Raw genomic sequence first — 24,419 nt, 5'->3', positions numbered from 1 at the left:
GGAAGTACTTGTACAGAAAACAGTAACGCTAGAAGTTGTTTGGAAATACTTAGTACCGGAGAACTGTGTGCAACCGTCAACCTAACTTTGACAAAAATAAAGTAATGCTAGTAGTTGTTTGGAAATACTTGGTACTGGAGAACTGTGTATTTGATTTTAGACAATTGTCATTCTTTTTAGCCCCCTTGATGCTTTGATGAGATTAGATTGACAGAATTTGTCTGATCTCCTGTGGTTTTTCCATGGAATCCCAGAATGGCTGAGGTTGGAAGGCAGCTTCAGAGGTCATCTGGTCCAACGTCCCAGATCAAGCAGAGTCATCTAGAGCTGGTTTCTATCCCAGAATGGCTGAGGTTGGAAGGCAGCTCCAGAGGTCATCTGTTCCAACGCCCCAGATCGAGCAGAGTCATTTAGAGCTGGGACTGTCCAGGCAGGTTTTGAGTATCTCCAAGGATGGAGAGACTCCTCAGCCTCTCTGGGCAACCTGTGCCCGTGCTCAGTCACCCTCATAAGGAGAAGGCATTTCCTGATGTTCAGATGGCACCTCCTGTGTTTCAGTCTGTGCCCATTTCCTCTGGTCCTGTCCCTGGGCACCTCTGAAAGGAGCCTGGCTCTGTCCTCTTTGTACCCTCCCTTCAAAGACCTTCAGAGCCTGGCTCTGTCCTCTTTGTACCCTCCTTTCAAAGACCTTCAAGAGTCGTTTAGATGTGGTGTTGGGGGATATGGTGTAGGGGAGAACTTTGTAGAGCAGGGTAGATGGTTGGACTCGATATCTCAAGAGTCTTTTCCAACCTAGGTGATTCTATGATTCTTTGATTTACGATTTATACACATTGGTAAGATCCCCCTGAGACATCTCTTCTCCAGACTGAATGGTCCCAGCTGCCTCTGCCTTTCCTCAGAGAAGATGCTCCAGTCCCTTCATCATCTGTGTGGCCCTTTGCTGGTCTCTCTCCAGTGCATCCCTCTGAGATCTCCCTTGTACTGGGGAGTGCAGGACTAGACTGTTGATTCCCAGTAGTAAAATCCTGTTAAGAAAATAAAATCTGTCCTCTGAAGTTCTATAGTAAAACTGGTTTATAATAACTGATTTTTATACAGTGGCAGATATATATTTCCTGTAGTGGCTTCTGAAAGGCATAGGGCTTCAGTAATAGGGTTTGTCAAGATTAATAACTACATAACATGAAAGGCATAGGGCTTCAGTAATAGGGTTTTAAACTTTTAAATAGGCTTTTAAACTCCGTATTTTTATGATGGTCAACATTGCAGAACAACGGATGAAGCCCCGTAGCGGTAATGATGACTATGGAAAATGAGATCTTAATTGAATGGATTGGATGGGTGTATAGACGCTGGTTTCTTCTTATTATGACTGTGTATTGTCTTCAGCATTGGAGAACTTTTGTTAGCGTGGGTATGGTTGTTCTTGAAGCAGTTTTGGAGCACATCGTTAGTGCTAGGCTGAAGAAGTTTGTGATGGGAAAAACCTACCGTGGTTTCTGTTGGTGACTTTGAGGGTGCTTAATGAAGCACTAATGAATCTTGCATGCTTTCTAGTTGATTCCTTCTCATGTGGTATTGGTAGTAACATCCACCAAATTATGCAGAGATGTTTTTCTTAATTATCTGCTCATGAATGAAGGGAAGAGGAGGGGAAAACTTCAAAACTATAATATTAAAACCTGGGGGAAATCACTGATGTCTGAGTGACCTTCTCCCCCTCCAATAATCCTCCATTGCTGCAAGTTAATTAAAGCAGCAACATATAATTGAAGTGAAGAACAGATTCCAGGTTATCTTGGGAGTACGGGAATCAATATTTTTTTCTGTGAATATGGGAGAAAGACAGCAAACTGAAGAAACTTCCCTTAATAAACAATGGCAGAAAAGGAAACAAAAGATCGGTGCGCAACCAAAGAACAAGAAACAGTATTGAAGAGCTGGAGAAATATTTGCATTTATCAGAAGTTGGTAGTGAAATCAAGTAAATGATTTCCTTTTCCAGGCTTGCTGTGAAGACAAGTGTTCCAGTACACCACTACTTAGTTTTAAAATTACTAGCTATCTGGAACTAGATATGAAAAAGGACTAAATTAAAAGTTGAGAAAGCTTTCAGTAAAGGGCAAGCCGGTGGTAAAACAGTTGATAAAATCACTAAAGAACCTTCACAATTACTGGAGGCAGTATTATTTAACAGAAGATTTGGATTTTGCTGACAAGGTAGCCTTCTAAGTGGCTACTTAAGTCTACATATAATTAAAGCCTGAAAGACACTATATACCGTTGTAAGAAAGATGGAATTAATAATCTGTTTGGGGGGAAAAATATCTAATGAGCAACTTGATAACTGTCAACTTTAGCTTTATGTTAGAATGCAAAAAAGCACAAGAGATGGGTTCATTTACATACTTTCACCATAACATGCAAGTGAAATGAGTATATGCACAGGTAATAATGATGGAAAAACCAGCAACAGTTCACTTACCAATTAAATAAGGTTTAATTATTGAAAAAAATTTGCTTTAAAGACTAAATATTAATCTTCAACCCAGATGTTATTTATACCTCAGTGTGAATATGAAAGCGAGGCATTTCCAAATGGAAAAAAGAAATCAATTACTTTCAGAAGCAAATGCCTCAGGAAAACATAAATTATTATTCTCAATGCATCTGACAAATGCTGAGCTGAAATTAGTGGAGTTCAGTTTCTTCAAAGTTCTTAAGGTATTAGGTAGATATCTAGGACACGCTAGCAAGGAGTTCTTCACAACTGCTAATTTGTTTCTTCTGCTGTAGAAGATTTGTCCTTCAGCAGCTTGATTTAACTAACTAAGCATAAAAGGCATTTTATATAATACACATATCTAGAAAATATTTATAATTTTGAATATGTTTTATAATAATTTCTATTTATATATAGCTTTTAAATTGCTAGATATAGCATTTTAGCATCATTGATAAGAACTATGGTGCCCTCTCCCCTTTTAGAGTCCAAAAAAAGAAAATTAGAGTGCTAAGAATATAACTTGAATTCCTTTTTTTCTTTTAATAAGTTAGCTGTTGCCTTTGATTTACTTTCCTTAAAACATTCTTAAAACTTTTCATTCTCTGTGATTTTCTTTGGGCTGGTTTGTGTTACTGCAAAGGGTGCGTGTGCGAGAGAGAGAATAAAGCGGTGGGGAGTTTTATTTAATAACAAACCCAACCAAAACCAAACAACAAACCCACAAAACCAACTTTAGCCTTGTCTTGATGCCTATATCAACCACTAGAGATTCATAAGGAAAATTTTTTTCTTATCCTTTGAAAATGTCAGAGTTGTTACATTTGTAGTAGGAACCCCCCATATTATTTATTTTTTTTCTTCCACACATTTGGTGTTGCAATGTGAAAATAATCTAAATGCGTTAGGTATATTGGCCTATTGTAAAAAAAAAAAAAGACAAAACTGTTAATGTCGAAAACATTTTTGCTTTAATAGTTCTGTTAATTTTGAAAAATGTTATCTCCTATCATATAGATTGTGTGCAAAAAATGCACATGGAACAGATGTAATATTGTTTGCTTGATTTTTTTATTGAGCATATTTCAGTGTCAGCGCTGCCAGAACAACTTTTAATAGCTGAAGAAAGCCTTGGCAAAAATTGCTTATTAATTTTGTACAACACTTGAGATTTCTAACGTGCTGTGAAAGGTTAAATCCCAACTTTTTTTCCAAAGGAAATTGATCAGCGCTAAAATGTCAACTGTCTAGGTGGAGCGGCGCACCGGCATGCAAACGCCCGCCTCTTTATTTCAGGTTCCCCAGCTGCACAGCATTTGCATTGTGACATTTTGGTCCAACGTTAGCAAGGTAGCTGATGTTTGGAAATCAATCAGGTTTTGTTCGGTATGAGGCAGCCTGCAGCTTCGTGGGATGGTGAAGGAGTTTTTCTGAAACGCGATGAAGTTGAATTAGCGGGTTGGGGCAATATCTGCATCTCGTGACTTCCTAGTGGTAGCTGGAAAATTGTACAGTTTTGAAGACCGTGTAAGAAAATAATTAAAAAAAAAAAAAGGCAAAAGAAAGAAATATTAAGACCTCAGAAGTACAAAACTTTTCTACACATTATAAATTTAAGGGAAGTATTTTGGTGCCCGGTGAATTTGAAATGCAAGACAGAAAAATAAGCTGCCTTATTGGAGTGTTTATATCCTTTAAAATGACTTTTTAGGGAATTTCTAGCTAAAAGTCAGGTTTTGTTGAAAATAAAGATTTTTTTTTTTTTTTCTTTTTCTTTCTTTGAAGTCTTAGAATTCCTGTTCATCACCAGTGCCTCTAATGAGAGAGAAATGTATTAAGGAACCTTTTGTGATGAAAATTTCCCCCATTTAGCCTGTGTTCTGGAATAAACGGTACATCACAACTGGTGTTCATCTCTGAAAACAGATTGCAGTGGGGAAAAAGATTTTATCTGAGTGATTTCTGTTTGAAATAAGATGTCAGTATGTAGTAGAGTCTCTCTTTTTAAATAAAAGCATAGTCTTGATTATATACATTGAGAACCACTTGTAGTTGGACTCATTGTAAGGGGGACTGAGACTTGAAAGCCTGTTATTTACTGTAATCGTGCTGGGTGTGTGCATGGTTCGTGGTGATCCTAAGTACTATAAATATGTAAAGAGCACTTTTATGTGTGTAGTGTATCTTTAATAATACAGGGACTATTATGCCACAGTCCTTAAGTATAGCTAAGACGTTTCTACAGCATGATTTGTGACCTCTTCTGTGCCTTAAAATGGGGGTGAGGGGGGGGAAGGGCTCCCAAATGCTTTTCACTGAATTTTCACTGAATTTCTAGAGTTGGAAGGGACCATAGAGATCATCTAGTCCAACTCCCCTGCTGAAGCAGGATTGCCTAGAGCTAGAGCATGTTACTCAGGAGCATCCAGGCGGGTCTTGAAAATCTCCAAGGAAGGGGACTCCACACCCTCCCTGGGCAGCCTGTTCCAGGGCTCTGCCACCCTCACCGTGAAGAAGTTTCTCCTCATATTTGAGTGGAACCTCTTATGTTCCAACTTGTGCCCGTTGCCCCTCGTCCTCTCGGTGGGAACCACTGAAAAGAGTCTGGCTCCCTCCTCCTTCAACCCTCCTTTGAGATACTTGTAGGCGTTGATAAGGTCTCCCCTCAGCCTTCTCTTCTCCAGACTAAAGAGTCCCAGCTCTCTCAGTCTCTCCTCATAAGGGAGATGCTCCAATCCTTGAATCATCTTTGTTGCCCTTCGCTGGACTCTTTCTAGTAGTTCCCTGTCCCTCTTGAACTGGGGAGCCCAGAACTGGACACAGTACTCCAGTTGTGGCCTCACCAGTGCAGAGTAGAGGGGGAGAATGACTTCCCTTGACCTGCTGGCTACACTCTTCCCTATACAACCCAAGATACCATTGGCCTTCCTGGCCGCAAGAGCACACTGTTTACTCATTGTCATTTTACTGTCCACCAGGACCCCTAGATCTTTCTCTTCAGTAGTTGCCTCTAGCGGGTCCACCCCTAACCTATACTGGTACCTGACATTTTTCTTCCCCAGGTGCAGGACCCTACACTTTTGTAGCATCTCCCAGAGCTTGTTTTTCCTTTTGATCATGCAGAGACTCCAGAAGGATAGGTAAATCTAGGGGTGGGGAGATAAGTCCTGAATGAAGGTAAAAAACTTCTAACAGAAACATCTTACTGTCCTGGTCATTTTTCAGATCTCCCTGGTGAGGGGAGAAAGCTGGGGTCTGTATTTCTAACTCTTAAGATATGTTGTGCCTACTGTGCTGTACATAAAAAAAAAAAAGTGGGAGTCTGGTTTTGGTTACACAAAAGAGTGGTTACACCTGGAAAACACAACATTGCTGGCCAAACGTGTCTTTGAATAAAGCTTGTCTGGTTTTAAGGAGTTGAAGCAAGTGTAGTGACTGCTAATGTTAAATAGGTATCTCTGAATGGAGTCTCTCTTTCAAAAAATTCAAAATTTTCAAAAGAAAGGTGTGAATCACCTGGAAAACACAACATTGCTGGCCAAACATGTCTTTGAATAATGCCTTTAAGGAGTTAGTTGAAACAAGTGTAGTGCCACAAAAGAGTGGTTACATATCTCTGAATGGAGTCTCTCTTTCAAAAAATTCAAAATTTTCAAAAGAAAGGTGTGAATAGGTAAAGTGGTGTTCTTACTGCTTTCTAAAATTTGCTTGCTGGTTGTCTAATTAAAATCTCACAGAAGTCTAACAACTTTAGTTATTCTGTGCCGCATCAAAATCACTGTTAAAGAAATTTGCTGTAGTTGTTCTTCACTAAGGCATTCAGGACATTTAGTTGAAGAGTTGGAGCATGGAATATAGGAGTGTTATTTCTAAATTCTGAAAATCAGCACACAATGCACTTGTCATAGAGGTTTTTACTTAGCTCAATCTACTGGTTTTGTTACTGTTGCTACAAAGATGGAAAGAACTGGAATTGAGGAATGAAATTTTACAAGGTAAACACTTTCCATACTCAACGCTTCTTTTTCATCTGTGTGATTTGTTGTCATGGTTTCCTGTTATTTCTTGATTTCTTGTTACTGTTAGTGTAATTGCTTCAAGTCTACTTCTTTTTTTTAAAAAAAAAATAAAATTTCTGTGGGTGGGGAATAGGTCTTATGAACCTTTGTTGACTGATTTTTCACCGAGAATTAGAAATTGTTATGGTATAAAACATTTGTGGGTAGTATGAAAAGACCATATAATTATCTTCTCAATGTTGTCCCCAGCAGCATTTAAAACTAGTTTGGGTACAAATTTGTTTAATTAGAGCATTTAAAAATAAAATGGAAAAGCAACTGAACCTGGATGTGATCTCTCCAGCTTGAATGTTGAAGCCTGGCAATGGAGTAGTGAAGTGTTAAAATGGTTGTACAGGAAAATTGTAAGGTAATATGCAATTGTAGGGAAAAATTAGCTAATGCATAATACTATATATTCTAGGCACAAAATCTTCCTACATTTTTCTTTTACCTTTTGGGGAGGTTATAAAGAATGTGCTCTAAATGACTATATTAAATTTGATAATTAAAAATAGTATAATTTCTTAGTATCATTTCAAATTGGCACGGTGACTATACTTGTTACTTTTGGAGGTGACCTCTTCAGGTCAGGTCTCTAGGCAAACAGGAGTGGGAATTGAAGTTCAATTTTTTTTCTATCTTGAAGGGATCAACTTTCTGGTTTTTAAATGTATATTAAAAAAAAATCTCATTTGTAGTGGATTTTGACCCTTTGTATCTTAGTTAATAGTTACACCTGTGGTTTCTGGTTTTCTCCCCCCCCCCCCCCCCGCCCCGCCGTTGCCTCAACGGCCTTTCGGTTTTTGTTTTCCCCCCCCCCCCCCCCCAAAGTTTGGAATATAATTTTTCTTTCTTTTTTTTTCTTTTGTTATTTAATTTTCCTCTATTGATAGGGAAGACTTGCTGTTGAGTGTAAAAGGTAAAAGGAGGTGATACAGAACCACCTTCAGGAGCATATGTATAAACCCGTAGCAGCTCTTTTTGGATTTCTGTAAAAATACTGTGAAACTTGTGCTTAAGGTGAAATTTCTCAGCTTCTTATTGGTGTGAAATGTGATTATATATATATGTATGTGGTGGATTGACCCTGGCTGGCAGGAAAGCTTTTCCCCCCTCAGCCTTCCCCAAGGGAGCAGAGAGAGATTCAGGAAAAATAAGAAAACTCATGGACTGAGGTAAAGACAATTTATTAAGCAAAGGGGGGGAAAATGGCAAAACCCACAAGTGATGCTCACCACCAGCAGACCAGTGCCCAGCCAGGCCCTGAGAAATAGCTACTGGAAAATGGAAAACCTGCCCCTCAGTTTTATTGCTGAGCAGGGTGTTGTATGGTCACAGGTGATGGGAGACTTCTGCAGGTGGCAAAGGCTTTTCCCTGTTTGTTGGTTTTGGGTGGTTTTGTTAAAGCCTTTTCTTTAGTTTTCTTGGCCGCCTTGATCAATCCCTGCTTTAACCATATTTCATCTTTGCATTTCACACCCTTTGTTAGCGACGTAACTATCCCAGCAGGAATAAATGGAGAAAAACATTCTAGGAAAATCTAGGAAAATCTTTTCCTCTGTGCCACAGAAGGCTCCCAAACCTATGTCTGGTCCTAATCCAGAACCTTGGTTCATTGAGTGGTGGAGCACACGTGGAGGTGATGCTTGTTCTGAACCTGCCAGGGGCAATACAGGTAATGTAATTAAATAAATAATTTGGGTAGCCCCTGTAAAGAAGTGCCTGTATTTCCAAGAACTACAGAGTGCCCGCTGGGAGCCGTGGGCTCAGCTGTAAAAGAGCTATGTGTTTTGGAGGTCTGGGTAGCACTTGATAGAGCAAAATTAGAAATAGTGTGACCAGCAGAAGCAGGGAGGTGATTGTCCCCCTGTACTCAGCACTGGTGAGGCCACACCTGGAGTATTGTGTCCAGTTTTGGGCACCTCAGTACAAGAGAGATCTGGAGGTGCTGGAGCGAGTGCAGAGGAGGGCAACGAAGCTGGTGAAGGGCCTGGAAGATAAATCATATGAGGAACAGCTGAGGGAGCTGGGACTGTTTAGTTTGAGGAAGAGGAGGCTGAGGGGAGACCTCATCACTCTCTACAACTTCGTGAAAGGACACTGTAGGGAGGTTGGTGCTGGTCTCTTCTCACAGGTAATTAACGACAGAACAAGAGGGAATGGCTTCAAGCTCCAACAGGGTAGGTTTAGACTGAACATTAGGAAGGAATTTTTCACAGAAAGAGTGGTCAGACACTGGAACAGGCTGCCCAGGGAGGTGGTTGAGTCACCATCCCTGGATGTGTTTAAGGGATGTTTAGATGGGGTGTTGGGGGATATGGTGTAGGGGAGGACTTTGTAGAGTAGGGGAGATGGTTGGACTCGATGATCCCAAGGGTCTCTTCCAACCTGAACGATTCTATGATTCTGTGACTCTCCCTGGACATAATCAGAGAGCAATCACCTTCACTTTTAAATACGAGTCCCGTGTGATGTAATCCTGCCTGTCTGGGTGTTCAAAGAACTGAGAATGCAAAAGCACACAAAGCCTTGCTCATACAGCGTTCATTCAAACAGGAAATAAACAGCATGAGTGTCAGCACAGGGAGTTCTAAGATATTTATTTTTTAAAAAACAAACTGTGTAGAGGCAAATCGTGGGCTGTGGATGTGCGTGTGGACAGCGTGCCTTCAGACACTCCTTCTTGTTCTAGGAGTACTTCGCAGTTGATAAGGAAATGCTCTTGGTAATAATTTACATTTTCAGTTTTCTAATGCACCCTCCCTCAGAAAATTATTATTTTTTATTTTTCCTGGTAAACTGTACAAAGAGCCTGCGGTAATTCAGTAGCCTGCCTCAGCTAAAAGTAATGTTTGCCACAAACCCTTTTGTTCTGTGCTTTTCTCAATGACATCCAACTTAATGTGATTTTTTTTTCCAGAAAATATATTCATCAAAAGGTCTGACAGCATATTAAAATTTTCTTGTGCTATACAGCTAATTAGAACATCTCGTTTAGAAAGTAAACTGTGAAAATAAAAATTCTCTCATCTTTTTTTTTTTTTGTGTAGAAAAACACTCAGAGAGCAAATAGCTCTTACAGGATAACACCGAAAGCAGGAAATTCACACACTCCTAAAAAAATGAGACAAGTTAATTGAGCCATGATAATCTTGTTCTTAATTGCCATGTATAAAAATGTCATTGCCTTCCTGATAGCATGTGGAGCTGCTGCTTAACTTCAGGCTTTAACTTTCAGTCAAGTTAACTTGTTTTTTTTAAGGTTCATTGTAAGTCTTTGGTATCTTGCAATTTCACGTGCTGGTCTCATGTTTGGATGGGGGAAAGGAAAACAGACCAATTCTTAGACATCAGCCTATAAGCTGTCATCTTCTTACCTTCATTATTACTTGAAGAACCGCTGCCAAATCCTAAATAATTCTAATATTCATGTGGCTTTCCAATCATTGCATTCTTTCTGCGTTCTCAAACTGTTACCTTCTCCATGCCCTATGAAGGTGTCCTGGGTTTGTGCTGTGCTTGCAGGAATTTGTCTAAGTTTCCTTTCAGAGTGATTGGAAAAATACTGCAAAATTTCAGTTTGGATTCTGTAATTGGAATTATCTTTTAGGAAAAAAGGACATCAGATTCTTAGCTGTTTGAAAACACCAGCATTAATTTATCACCACCTTTGTAAAAGCTAATTTTATTTGCAGTGAGGCTCACTCATGCAGCTTTTTCTAGGGTATATTTATTTATGGGTTATAAATAGAAGTTGCAGCCTGCTAGTCAGTCCTACTTCGGTGCTTGCCTTTACTGGTGTGTTGGAGTCAGCAAGGTGAAGCTACACCATTGATGCTAAAAGTTAGTTTAGGTTTTCATTTTCTTTTAAGTAAGATTTTTTAAAAAGTATGTATAACTGTGCATGTTATTTTAAGTTGCCTGTAAAACACTTAAGAAGTTGATGATTTATGCAATGTGAAATATGTTGACACTTGAAGCTTGTACAAAGGTAATTTTCAATATACAGCCTAGCTTGGCAGCAATAGGATCATGAAATCTGTGTTATATTAAATACTTTGTATTAGATGTATGTCAGCAGTACCAGAACTGCTCTGCTTCCAACTTTTATGGGTGTACTGGTACGAAGCAAATTTAACACATTTTTCCAATTATTTTAGTTAATACATCAATTAACTAGTATTCTGCAGTTGTGTGACAGGTACTTGTTGATTTATAGACTATTAGGGTTTTTTTTTCAGAAAATTAGTCGTATGAAACAGTTACAAGAAAAAAATATGCGTTTAGTTTAGAACAGTCAAATGACAAAATACAAGTTCTGCCCATTTCTATAAAGCTCTTTACATAGAGGCACTATGTAAAAGTCATATAGTGCTAAATATTATTTATATAACAACATATATTTATATAACAATATAATTGCGTTCTTTTATACAAATGTAAATTGTACATAATATAGCTTAATGGATGATGTTTCCATTATGTGACTGCTAGAAGGCTGTCTAGGTAGAATATGACTTCTAGTTCAAACATGTTTGGAAAAAAGTATACTACTTTCAGTGATGTCTTGCTATTGAATTAAAATAACATAGTAATTTTATTTAAAATATTTTTCACCATTTGATTTTGTTAACTTGTAAATATTTCTGCTAACTTCAGATTCTGGAAGGTTGTGCTTAGTTATTTTTAATAGGAGAAAGTATGTTTTATCCAATGTTGTGTGAAGTGGTAGCCGCACAGGGGGATTTGTTACGTCGTTCCTGCTTTGTGCTATCAATTTTTTTGGAGACTGATATTTTATTAATTGAATTTCTGTTTTCTTCCAGCTGACAGCACGATCGCTGCCTTCCGTACAGTCTGATGAGAGACTACAACCTCTGCTTAACCATCTCAGGTAGCATAAACTAAAAGTCCAAGTGTATTCTTTTCTACAGGTTAAAATAATTGTATTTGGTTGTTTTAGCTACAATTTTTTTTCAGACACCTCATCTGTGCAATTGGCTTTGACTGGAAAAAAAAAAAAGCCCTGGAAGTACCCTTTCAACTTAAGAATGGCTTTATAAATGATATGAAACATAATTTACAGAACTGTTGTTACTCCTAAGTAACAAGAAAATATTTGTAGTTTTGATAAAAACTTGTTCTAGTAAATGCAAAGTTGTTAAGGTTCTTTATGAACAAAACAAATTCCAAATTACACTGCCCAGGCAGTAATTTGCCACCTTTGTGGCAAATATTTTATGCTCTGTGATCCTTCTGGAAGCTTTCTATGTCACTGTCATTGATGAATAGAGTCCTATTTTCTTCTTTTAATGGACCTAAGGAGAAAGCTGAAAATGTGAACCATTAACAGTACTCTACAGCACAGCTGAAATAATCTGCCTCTCTCTTAGTAGAATACAGTACACAGAAGCTTTCCACTTTCTTTGTATTCATTTGGAGATGAAGAGTAAGAAAAAATACTTCTTTGATGTTCTTCGGGTTAAGCATAGACCTGGTCTCTTATATACGTGGTTGCTTTTTTACCATTCTGTAGTGTTTGGGAGAGTTTTCCTACTATGGTAGTGTGCAGGAGGACGAAGACCACACAATTAGAAGGAGATGCATTGGCTTAGAATCACCAAATCATAGAATCCTTAGAGTTGGAAGGGACCTTCAAGTTCCAACCCCCCTGCCCTGGGCAGGGACACCTCCAACTAGAGCAGGTTGTTCAAAGCCCCATCCAACCTGGTCTTGAACCTCTGGAGATCATTTAATCTAGCCCCTGCTCAATGCAGATCCAGTTACATCGGGTTGCTCAGGTATTTATTCAGTTGAATTTATAATATCTCTAAGGGTAGAAATTTACTTACAATATTGTATGTTAGTAATTAAAGCTCTGGTTTTAAGCACACGCAGCTTTGCATTAAGATCACTGAAATGATGTTGGATGAATTAGAAATGGAAGCGGTGAGGCTCCTTCGTGACAGCCCTGCGCTGGAATCAGGATGCAGATGTAGTTAGCATGCTCTTTGTTTTCTGTGGTGCTCTGCTGCTTGAGGTATCTGTACCCAAAATCTGACATTTTATTTTGATTAAAGAAATTTCTCCTGTTTTTTATTAAATAGGAGCAGTTTCATATGGTACTGCTTTTAATGTAAATCTGAATAGGAAAAATAGCTTTCATTATATTTCTGCTTATTTTTTCATTATATTTTCTGCTTATTGCTTAAGAGCAATGAATGAAATAAATATTGCAGTGTAATATTTATGTATTTGGTGAGGGGATACTTCTGAATGGCAGTAACCTTCCATGTTTTTATTACCATACACCTTACTGGGATTTTAGAAAGTGTGCCTCAGTGCATACCTTTTTCCATTCGAAGCCAAAGAGCAATCAGGTTTGCCTTTTATAAATTGTGCTCTCTAGGAGTCATTACTGAGAAATTTGGAATTTCTTTTGTATGCTATGCATCTATGTAAGTGGAGGAGCCTTCACTATCACAGCAATCAAAATCTTCTCTGAGCTTTTTTTTTTAAATATGAGAAAAGGAAAGATTGCAAAAAAAACTAGTTTAACATCAGCTACTTTAGCAAGGACACTGTATCCTACATTTATGCAATAAAGTATTTTTTGCACATTTTTACGTTAACTTTATGTATAACAACTGGTAAGTTACTTCCATTTTGCTTTTGGGAAAATGGAGGGGCTGTTCCTATACATTTTGTCACCAATTGAAAAAAAAACTACAAAATTGCTTTGGATTTGCCTTTTTGGAAGTTCCTTTAAAATAAGCAAAATACCTCAAACCTTAAGACTTGAAAAACAAGCTTTGGTAGTGAAGAGGCAGATTAGCATATAGGTCTTTTCTGGTATTTGTTGCTGTGAATCGGTGATTTGGTTTTGCTTCGTCTTGCTCATAAGAAAGGAGAATATTAGTTGTAGGCTTTCCTCTACTTTTGTTGTGTGAATTCTTACAGCAGTATTTTAGTTTTTGGCACGTGCCAATAGAGCTTCATCAGGGGAGAAAAACCTTAGATAGGAACGTGTGAGAAGAGCATACAGTTGAAGGTTACAGAGCATTGTTTGGTTATTAATGCCCATGTTCACAGTAGGCTACAAGAAGATTTAAATTGCTAAAACTTTAGCAATTTAATAGAAATGGAAACTTTATGTCTAGATGCTTGAGAAGAATACTTCTGCAGCTTCTGCTTTCAAAGGAGTTTAAATGGGTTTTGTCAGGAAATTACAGGGTCATAACACTCTACTGTTTAAAGTCTTCAGCAGGAATAATTTCAAGGATAGACAAAAGCTGTCGTGTGTAATCCCACTATGGGACTGTGCCTGTACATGAATTAAAGCTGAGCTAACTTTGTTTGGTCTGGTGAAGAGGGGGCTTAGGGATGATCAAATAGCAGCCTACAGCTGTTTGAAGGACAAACATCGCAGTATTGGGTTTCTTGATGGTGCCAGAGGATGTCACAAGTGACACTGGTCACATATAGCTGCTTGGGAGGTTTAGATGGGATGTTAGGAAAAATGTCTGTGCTAGAATGATAGTGCAGCAGATTGCCCAGAGATGTGAACTCATGGTTCGTGGAAATTTTTAGGGTTCATCTGGAAAAAGCCATGGTTTGCCAGACTAGTATCTGCAGACATCCCACTTAAAGTGTGGGGTGGGGCTAAATGGTCTTCAAATATCCTTTACAACCATAGATTTTATTAAATCTATCTTCAAAAGATATTTTGTAAGGTTGATACAGTTTCCAAGACTGGATTTTTGTTAATGGATAACACAATACTCACACAGACATGTTCGCCCTCTTTCTCACACTCATCTCACAAGCAAGTAAAGAAGAATGCACACCTTAATAGACTGATGTCATTTACTATCCTCAGCAAAGAATCACAGAATCACATGGGGTTGGAAGGGACCTCTGGAGATCATCTAGTCCAACGCCCAAAGCAGGGCCACCCAGAGCAGGTTGCACAGGAACGTGTCCAGGTGGGTTTGAATGTCTCCAGAGAAGGAGACTCCACCACCTCCCTGGGCAGCCTCTGCCAGGGCTCTGCCACCCTCACAGGGAAGAAGTTCCTCCTCATGTTTAGATGGAACTTCTTATATTCAAGTTTGTGCCCATTTCCTCTTGTCCTGTCCCTGGGCACCACTGAGAAAAGACTGGCCCCATCCTCTTGACACCCTCCCTTTAAGTATTTATAGGCATTGATCAGATCCCCCCCTCATCCTTCTCTTCTCCAGACTAAAAAGACCCAAGTCCCTCAGCCATTCCTTGGAAGAGAGATGCTCCAGGCCCCTCATCTTTGTAGCCCTCCGCTGTTATCTCCACATCCTTGCTAAAACTCATGATATGCTAACACATCTGTGGATGACACAGTTTTTACCTGAATGATCCTAGAGCTAGAAAGACCTAGATCCCATTCTTGGAAACAGTGATGTAGTGTTCTTGGTCAGCAATGGTGTGAATGTGTGTGTATTGGCCTTTAGTTGCAAGATAAGTTTAGAAAACTTTTGATAACTAAGATTTGCATTTTAGAAACACAAATTTTGAGTTACTGAGTTAGGCTGAATGGAGAGAGACAGGAGTTTATATATGGAGGTAAAGTTAAACTGTTTCTTAAGTGAAAAGTGAAGACATTGCTTCTTGCATTCCAATAAATCACAAAAAGACATTATGAAGAACTGTAGATATTTCTATGTGAGTAAGAAGTAATCTCAGATGCCATGTGGAAAGAAAGGATGAGTCCAAAGTAAGAGCTAAAACTGGAAGCAAAAAAGAGGAGAAGAAAGCGAGGGTGATCACCAACCTGGTTGATTTGTGTTGAAATGTGTTTTCAAACCGGCAGTAGGAAGCTGTTTGGCAATGTTTAATGACATGAAAAAATGAGGACAATTGTTCAGAGAACAATTGAAAGTCTTATTTTATTTTTTCCCCCAAGGTTTTTGAGATTTCTGGGTTTTTTTAATAGAAATGTAGAGAAAATAATGGCAGTCCATGGAGATAAAGGGATGTGGGGAATCTCTACTGTAGAAAATCAGAAGAGCTAATACCTAAAACTGCAAACCCAGTCCCTTGAGCTCCTTGGGACAGGAATCCAACAGCTTAGCTGCCAAAGTCTACGTGACTACTGCTGGCCTCTCTATCCCCAGCTCCAGTCTCCCACATCTCCTGGCCGGTTGGAGCATACCCTTTTTCAGAGCACCACCTTTGATGGCAGCTTATAGGTTCAGCTCTTTGGTGAGTGGTATCAGGTATCAAGAAACTTTGACCTTGCAAAGGTCACGTGCTGGTTTTCAATGTAAAAATGGGGAAACATTTGTGAAAAACTTCTCTTTGCTTACCATGCTGAGATTAGTTGAGCTTTTCAGAGTCTGAAAACTAACTTTTCTTCTTCCCTGCCCTGCCTTGGCAGTGGCTTTCTGGCCTTGCAATAAAGTCTTCTACCGAGTCCAGATGGAACGGTCTGCAAGATTCAGAGAGTATGTCCTCTTTTTAGCAGTAACTTCTGAAGTCTTATTTTGTTCACTTGCTATATAAGAAATATATTTTTGTGTCTTCTCTCTGGACCTCCTCTTCCCAGGCCAATCCTTTCTATGGATGCTGGGAAGAAGTGGCTTTCTTTAGCTTAGCAAATTTTTTCAGCATTGGTATGATCCTAATAAATATTATAGGGTACAAGCTGATGATCTGAAGTGATTATGCTAGGTTAGGAAATTACCAGCACTCATCCTGGGATGTGATAACTTCTTGAATGGTCATTTTTCTAATTGGTTGTTTACAAAATAAAATGAAGTTGCCTAAGCAACAGCTGTTTTCTGTTGTTCTGTGCTTCCATTGTAATATTTTTGGGACCGTGTTTCTTGTTTCGTCTGTAGTTTGCCTAAGTGAAGTGATGCAGATCTGATTTTACAAGGAAATAGTAATAAACATACTTACATATTTACAGTAGTAATAGATGTACGCAGCTCAAATACTCTTTAATTATTTATCCATTGTTGTGTAATGAAAAAAATAATCTCTTAAGTACAATAAGCCTGCCTCTTGTTCCAATGTTTGCCAGAAATAAGACTAAAGAACAAATGAATGCATGTATAATTAAACAAATGATTTGTACTGCAGTAAAAGCGACTATCAGGTGTATGCTTTTCACACTTTGTAGTACTGAAATGTCACAAAATAATCTGTAGCACTGAGTATCATCATGTAGCCCAACTCCCTTTTTCTGGAGTTAACCTCTGTATATCTTCAGAAGATCTAAGAAATTATCTTGGCAAGTTACTTGCAAAACCCCCTCTTTCACAAAGAAATTTGTTCTTACTCATACTATACAACCTGATTTTGGAGCAATATGCTGTATCCAGAGCTTCAGTTTTTTTGATGGCCTGCTGTATTCAGCTCTTGAGTTTGGGCTCTGCTGTAAGAATTTCTCTTGGCCTCCTCCTCATTCAAGAGGTCTATCTATTTAAAAGCAAAATCTGGGCATTAGATGTTTGTATTTTATTTGTAATTACTTTGGTGACAATGTCTACGTGACTGTCTCTGCTGTAGTGTAGGGTCACCTGAATGTGATGGAGGTATCAGAGGTAGCTTCGTTGCTTCATCGCAGTGTGAGTGAAAGACAACACAGCACACACACAACTGCGTGCTGCTGTGGTTAGACAGCCCCTGTCAGGAGTTAACACGTGTTTGGATGTCAGTACTGCAGAAAAAGCCTTCCAGCTTTTTATTTGGTACACTTTTTCCAAGTAGTTTTCAGGTTTTTTACTTTTCCCTTACCTTCCAGCTTTTTATTTGGTACACTTTTTCAAGTATTTTTCAAGTTTTTTACTTTTCCCTTGCAGTAGATGTTCATAGTGATACGTCAGTTTGTTTCTTTGTGCAGCATTTTAAAAGTACAAGGGGGTCTCTATTACGGGAAGAAAACGAAAGTGGACTCTGCCTTCACAAAGAGTAAGGATCCATGGGGCTATAGACTGGTCAGCCTCATCTCAGTTCCAGACATAGGAAGACAAAAAGGTGATCCTAAGTGGTCAGCTTTCTGTGACTGGGAAATGATGCTTGCCCAATCTCATAGCTGGTCCTTTTATCATAGGAGGCTCAATGGAGGCGGGGGGGAAGCAGCGGATCTTGACTTTAGCAAGGTTTTTGACACTGTCTCTTGTAACATCCTGATGGACAACTGAGGAGGTATGGGCTAGGTAGATGGACAGTGAGGTGGACTGAGAACTGTCTGAAGTGCTGTGCTCTCAAAGGTTTGTGATCAGAGCTGGAGGCCAGTCACTGATGGAGTACCTCGGGGATTGACAAAGGCTCTTATGTTCTTTAGTGCTTCTTTAATGTCCTAGGGGATGGAACAGAGTGTGCACTCAGCAAATCTCAAAAGATAGAAAACTGGGAGGAAGGTTTTACACCAGATGGGTGGGCTGCCTTGGGCAGGCTGGAGAAACGGGCCGATGGGGACCACCCTAGGAAGTTCAACAAAGGGAAACACCAAGCCCTGCATCTGGGGAGGAATAATGGCTGTGAAACAGGGTTGCAGAAGAGGTCCTGGTGGACAACAAGTTGGCTACGAGCCATCAATGTACCCTTGAAGCAAAGGAAGTTAACAGTGTCTTGGGTGGCACTAGGAAGAGCACTCCCAGCAGGTTGAGGGAGGTGATATCCTTCCCCTCTACTCAGCACTGGTGAGGCCACATCTTGAGGTATGTGTCCAGTCTTGGGCTCCCCGGTACCTATGAGGAGAGGCTGAGACTGTTCAGCCTGGAGGAGATAAATTTCAGGAGGATTTCTGTGGGAATCTTATCAGTGTGATAAGTGGGAGTAAAAAAACAGAGCAGTGGTATTCAGTGATGGGCCAGGAGGCAGTGGGCACAAACTGAGTCACGGGAAGTTCCACTTAAATATAAGAAAATGCTTTTTACTGCCAGGGAGGTCACATACTGGAACAAGTTGCTGGAACTGGAACAAGGTTATGAAGCTTCTGTCCTTGGAGATGCTGAGAACCCAGCTGGATGAGATGATGAGATGCTAAGCAATTGCTGTAGTTAACTCTATTTTCAGAGATCTCTCTCAACCTCAACACCGGTGTGATCCTGTCAGCTGAACGCTGAATGACCCCTCAGACAAAGGGAGGGAGGATTTCTTGTTGACTCTAATGTTGATTTTATAAATCTTAATTGCTTATGTAACTGTCAAATACTGTTTCCTTGATTTTACCCGTTATAAAACATTTGCAGCCCTTGATTGGTAAAATAATTTCTTTCTAAGTTTTCTGAACTTTTTAAAAAAATGACCAGTTTTAAATAGTGCTGTACTGTTTACATCAGAGGGATAGCCTAGATGATTTTCAGAGGTCTCTCTCAACCTCAACACTCGTGTGATCCTGTCATTTGAATGCTGAATGACCCCTCAGATAAAGGGAGGGAGGATTTCTTGTTGGCTCTAATGTTGGTTTTATAAATCTTAATTACTTATGTAACTGTAAAATACTGTTTCCTTGATTTTTACCTGTTATAAAACATTTGCAGCCCTTGATTGGTAATAATTTCTTTCTAAGTTTTCTGAACTTTTTAAAAAAACAGTTTTAAATAGTGCTCTACTGTTTATTTTGTTTTTCAGCCATTCTTACGTTGGCCCAGATTACAGTGTGCAAAAGAACACTGGAAAAATTTCTCTGGAACAGATCGATGCTGTAAGTCCTCTGGGTTTGTTAAGCTATATTGTATGTTGATACGTAACTTTTTAAATTCAAGTACTCTACGTGCAGAAAATGTATAAAGCCTTTTTTCTTATTTTGATTCCTATTTGCTTTGTAACTCTTGAGAACTACTTAAGTGAAATGGTGATAAACTTTAAAACGGAGCAGAATTAACTGAAAATGCATCTAATCAGGATTTAGACTGGAGTTATAATGAATTGCTTAATTTGCTGCTCGATTTTGTGTACTTTCACAGATACCTAACATAATTATAAACAGTTTAACAAAATTTCCTTGTTTAATAATTTTGCAAGCCATGATGTTTAGTTTATCATTATTGCATTGCATTATTAGTCTTTTCAGTCCTCTTTTTTTTTTTACTTTTGACTTATGGAAGGGTTTTTCAAAACTAGGAAGTAAATAAAATGGATTGTAAAACCACATCGTGGTGCCGAGACAATTAAAAACACGTTACAACTCCTTTATCTGAACTTCAGAAATTGTTTGTTCTCAATATCCATCTTTACCATGACAGTGCTCCTTTGGTAGTGAATTGCATGACATGACTCAGCTGCTGAAAATAAAAATGCCAAGCCCAAGTAAACTTGACTATTACCTTTTTTTTGATCTCGGAGATCTTGCCTTATAAGAAATAGTACTTTTCAGGGAAAAAAAAACCTGCAGATGAGTTGCAATGGATTTTTCTCCTGCTTGTAGTTTTTAAAAGATGTTTAAAAATAAAACCCCATCCTTTCCCCCAGCCCCCAAAAACTCTAACAAAGGCCACCTTGCCTTTCCAGCAGCTAAAATAAGGAAGAAGCAAGAAGCACTGTAATGGCACCGTGAATATATTTTTCCTGACAGCAATTAAACCCGTGTTGCTTTATAACTGAAGACAGCTTGATACTACCACCTGTATTACTCTGGGTTTTGTTCTTGAGATGGTTATTGGATTTGATGGCTCACGGACACACTTGTTACCATCAGCCACAGAGCGCTCCGCGCATTCACACCTTTTCTTTCATTGGCATTTTCAAGTGGAGCTAATTAATAATCACAACAAGCATACCTCCTACAAATTAAATGATCAGTGTGCCTTAAATGCCATTTTTTTTCCTCTTGGCAGCTTTCTGTGAAATCCTACCCTCTTTGCATGCGGCAGTTGCACAAAGCCCTGCGTGACAACCATCACCTCCGGCACGGGGGCCGCATGCAGTACGGGCTCTTCTTAAAAGGCATCGGCTTGACCCTGGAGCAGGCACTGGAGTTTTGGAAGAAGGAGTTCATCAGAGGAAAAGTGGACGCAGACAAGGTAATCCAACAAATGAAAAATACCTAAGTAGGCTACGTATTTGAATAGATGCTTGTTAAAGTAGACAATTGGGCAAAAGGCACGGTAATGTCTTTTAAAGGTGTCTTTTCTCATGTCTTTGCTTATGATTTTATTAATTTTGTCGTTCGTTCTCATGAAGCATGGGGGAAAAAATGCAGGCCACGAAGAAGCTTTTGATAGATGAGGACTAGAAAAATCTTACTTTACCACTAAATCACTAGCAAACCAAATGTGCTTTATGAAATACAGGCACTGTGTGACTAAATTAATTCACCAAGCAGGTAAGTGATCACAGACAGTACAGAAAAAGAATATTAATTGGATAGCTGTGTGTGAGGTGAGCTTGCTTTACTAAATTTAAAGTCTAAGAATAAGAGTCTGGAAGTTAACGAAGACAGAAGAATACATTCAAGGAAATTAGTGAGAAAATGCTGTTCTGTGCAACGAGCAGTATAATTGACATATTAGTCGTTGGCCTAACCCTTGTTGATATTTTTGAGGGTATCACGAGTGAGGAAGGTGTAACGTGCCTGTGCTGTCTCTTTGAGAGCAGGAAAAGCATATGCTAATTTTTGGAGGGTTGTGATCTGCTCTGTACCTTAAACAGCCTGGGTAGAATCAAGCAGGCTTCCTCCCTCATCCTCCTCTGCCTGGCCTGTGGCATCTGTTAGAGCAAAAGTGTCAGACCTTACGTCAGTGATACTTTGCATTACTGTGATCCTTTACATCTAATATTGTGAGATCTCAGCTTTCCAGAGTACTATGAAGTATTTTGGAGTGTTTGGTAGACAGTCTTCTGTTAGCTCAGGTTCTCTGGGACGTGGCTGTTTACACAAGATATGGGGCAAAAGGTAATGCCGTGAAAAAATAACGCGATGAATTATGGTACGTGTGTCTCCTGCAAGTCCCAGAAGACAGATCAACTGGTCTCCAGATTTTTTGGGAAGGGGAAAGGGATTTGAAGGTATGATTTGAACAAGTACCTAAACCTCTGTAAATCTAGCTCCTTATGTGGGGTATAATTTAACAGGAGGTATGTATTTTGTTAAAAAAGAAATCCAAAATGCATTCCCGTACAGAATTTTCAAGAAAGAAAAGAATTCCTCCTGTGCTCTGGATCACTGATGTGGACAGACTCCAGGGCTCATTGATAAAAGCACTGTGGAAAAGTTTGTAAGAAACAATATTTTACCTTTAGAGAGGAATCCATAAAGTATATTGTAAATGAAGTGTGAAACCATGTATATTCAGTGAAAAAAAAAATAATAATCCAGTAATGCCTACCAAGAAGGCCTTGAAACTGGTAGAGATGCTCTCAGTTGGTGGGGGGAATGATCATGTGCTGGCGTGTTTACAACAGGGACTAATGCAGAGTACAAATTTAAATGTGGGGTTTTTTGGGTTTTTTTAGGCACTGTAATTAAAATTACTCTGCAAATTGCTAGGCTAAGAGTGCCCAATGGTAAATTATTGTCGTTCAGATGATGGGATCAACTGTCACATGGTGGTAGATGTGTTCCTTCTGACTGAATGGTTGTGCCAGTTGGCTTCATAACCTCAGTGTTATTTTAAAGCTGGTTTGGTTTTTTCTATAAAATGTAATCTTACTCTAAATAGATATTAATTCCCTTAGATATTTTCACATCCTGTTCTTGCTTAAAAAATAACTTCCCTCCTCTCCCCCTCTAAAAAAGAGGAGAGTAACTCCCAGTATGCCTTTAAAATACTTGAAACAAGAAAGTAATAAGATGAGTCAAGATGAATTAAAAAAATTACAGTATTAATCTTACTCTAAATAGATATTAATTCCCTTAGATATTTTCACATCCTGTTCTTGCTTAAGAAAAAACTTCCCTCCTCTCCCCCTCCAAAAAAGAGGAGAGTAACTCCCAGTATGCTTTTAAAATACCCGAAACAAGAGGAGTCAAGATGAATTAAACAAATTACAGTACGGTTGTAAAAATCCTCTGATAGTTGCAAATAAAATCTTACTGTTTTCAGACCTATTTGTATAGTTAGCCTGCAAATATGAAATGGGAGACTTGGAAGAGAAGATAACTTAGAACCAAGGAGAGAGTGAAAGTCAGATTGGTTTCTTTAAGGAGCCTGCAAATATGAAATGGGAGACTTGGAAAGAAGATAACTAAGAACCAAGGAGAGAATGGAAGTCAGATTGGTTTCTTTAAGGCATTAGATGTGGTGTTGGGGGATATGGTGTAGGGGAGAACTTTAGAGTAGGGTAGATGGTTGGACTCGATGATCCCGAGGGTCTCTTCCAGCCTAGATGATTCTATGATTTTTAAGTTACATCTTTAGCTAATAGCCTGGAGGTGAGGCTTTGATGCAGATGGATGACTTTAAGGCAGCTTGTCACATTTTGCTTTTCTTTGCTACATACATACTTGTGCTATATGTTCTTTTTCTTAGCAGTATTTGGTGCGTGGTGGTGGTACAAAATGCTCTCTTCTAGTACTCAGATTATTTACCACTTTTTACAGAAGAAGCAGTTGCTTCTAATATGCATATTATTGTTGCATGTGCTACTGAAGTGCATGAGAAAATTGTGCAATTTCTTCAATAAACCTCCCAAACTTGAATATTACTATATTTACAAAGTTATTCCAATGACACAACAGCTTTCTTGTCCTTGTGACTTCTTATTGAGAACGAGACGTGGCTCTTCAGCCCCTGTGCTCTAGGGCTTTCCTAGAGGAGGGCGTGTGGTGGCATTCAGGCTAGTGAAGCCTCTTAACTCTTCCTGACTTAGTTTTCCAGATTATTTGACTTGCAGTTTCATATGGCTTGCTGTTTTCTGTAGGAGCTGTTCACAAGTAGCAATGAGCAGGTTGTTTTCTAGTTGTCAGAAGTTCCTGTCTGAGGTGGGCCTCTTCATCCCTTCCCGCTAGTGAAGGTCCTCATGACGGACGTTTTCCTGGGAGAAAGAAGACAAAAGTTTATTCAGACTTTTGGAGTCCCGATTCGTAAAGGAGCAAACCCTTCACAGTGAAGCTTTTGAGCCTCAGTTGATTATGAATGTATTCTAGGTGTTTCTTCCACACATGAGCGTGTATGAAAGTGAGGACAGACAACTTGCCAGCTCTATCCTGCATCAATATGCAAAGGAATACATCTCCTGCTCTGTTAAGTGATGAAACTTTGGGATGAAGATACATCCCAGTGAGATAGTTCCAGTGATTTGATTTTCCTGGCTCTTCCACTTCTTTTCTAGATGATCTTAGGAGATCCTTGAGTCTGGACTCAGGACTGAGGCTTTACTTTGATTGCAAGCAACTGGTGGTGAATGTTTCTACCAGAGCCAACCAGAAGTTCCATGAGGGGGAGCTTTTACTAGAGACCTGAGGTCCTTTCCAGCCTGAATTATCCTGTGATTCTGCATCCAGGTCTGAATACAGGTTGCAGTACATTTTTGTGAGGGCCAGCCACTAGAGGGGGACAAGAGCATAATGAATAAACAAATATAATGGAAAAATGTAAATTAGAAATGCTTATGCTATAGTGCTTTGTAGATCTATACAATTATATTATTAAAAAAAGCCCATGTGTTTAAATGAAAACAGAAATAGGCACTTGATAATCTTCTTTTAAGCAAGCAAAACTATCCCCAGTGCTATTTATAACACATGGATGATGTGGTGGTTCTTTAAAGCCTCCTTAAATTCCCAGGAATATCTTCTGTATTGGTCAGTTGGCTACATTTGGGCTTGGTATTTTACTTTCTCATTTGTTTGAGATTTGGGAGTTGATTTGCAGTGACATTCTTTTATTTCCCCTTTAAATATATTGGGTAATGGTCCCTACTGT

At 39.1% G+C, this 24,419-nt stretch overlaps 1 protein-coding gene across 3 annotated transcripts in view; it reads left to right on the top strand.

Annotated features, from left to right (window-relative positions):
* Positions 1-24,419, top strand: part of PRIM2 (primase, DNA, polypeptide 2 (58kDa)) — a 118,218-nt gene that overhangs the window by 50,642 nt on the left and 43,157 nt on the right. For all 3 annotated transcript variants that reach the window (XM_014943944.1, XM_014943941.1, XM_014943943.1), the window contains 3 exons: positions 11,394-11,461; positions 19,186-19,258; positions 20,391-20,576. In XM_014943944.1, coding sequence (XP_014799430.1) covers positions 11,394-11,461; positions 19,186-19,258; positions 20,391-20,576 — 327 coding nt within the window. The remainder of the gene's footprint in view (positions 1-11,393; positions 11,462-19,185; positions 19,259-20,390; positions 20,577-24,419) is intronic.

The sequence above is a fragment of the Calidris pugnax genome, unplaced genomic scaffold, assembly GCF_001431845.1.
Source record: "Calidris pugnax isolate Ruff unplaced genomic scaffold, ASM143184v1 scaffold105, whole genome shotgun sequence".
In the NCBI taxonomy this organism is placed as follows: domain Eukaryota; kingdom Metazoa; phylum Chordata; class Aves; order Charadriiformes; family Scolopacidae; genus Calidris; species Calidris pugnax.
The sequence above is the reverse complement of the archived record's forward strand: the minus strand, read 5'-3'. Positions and strand labels throughout refer to the sequence as shown.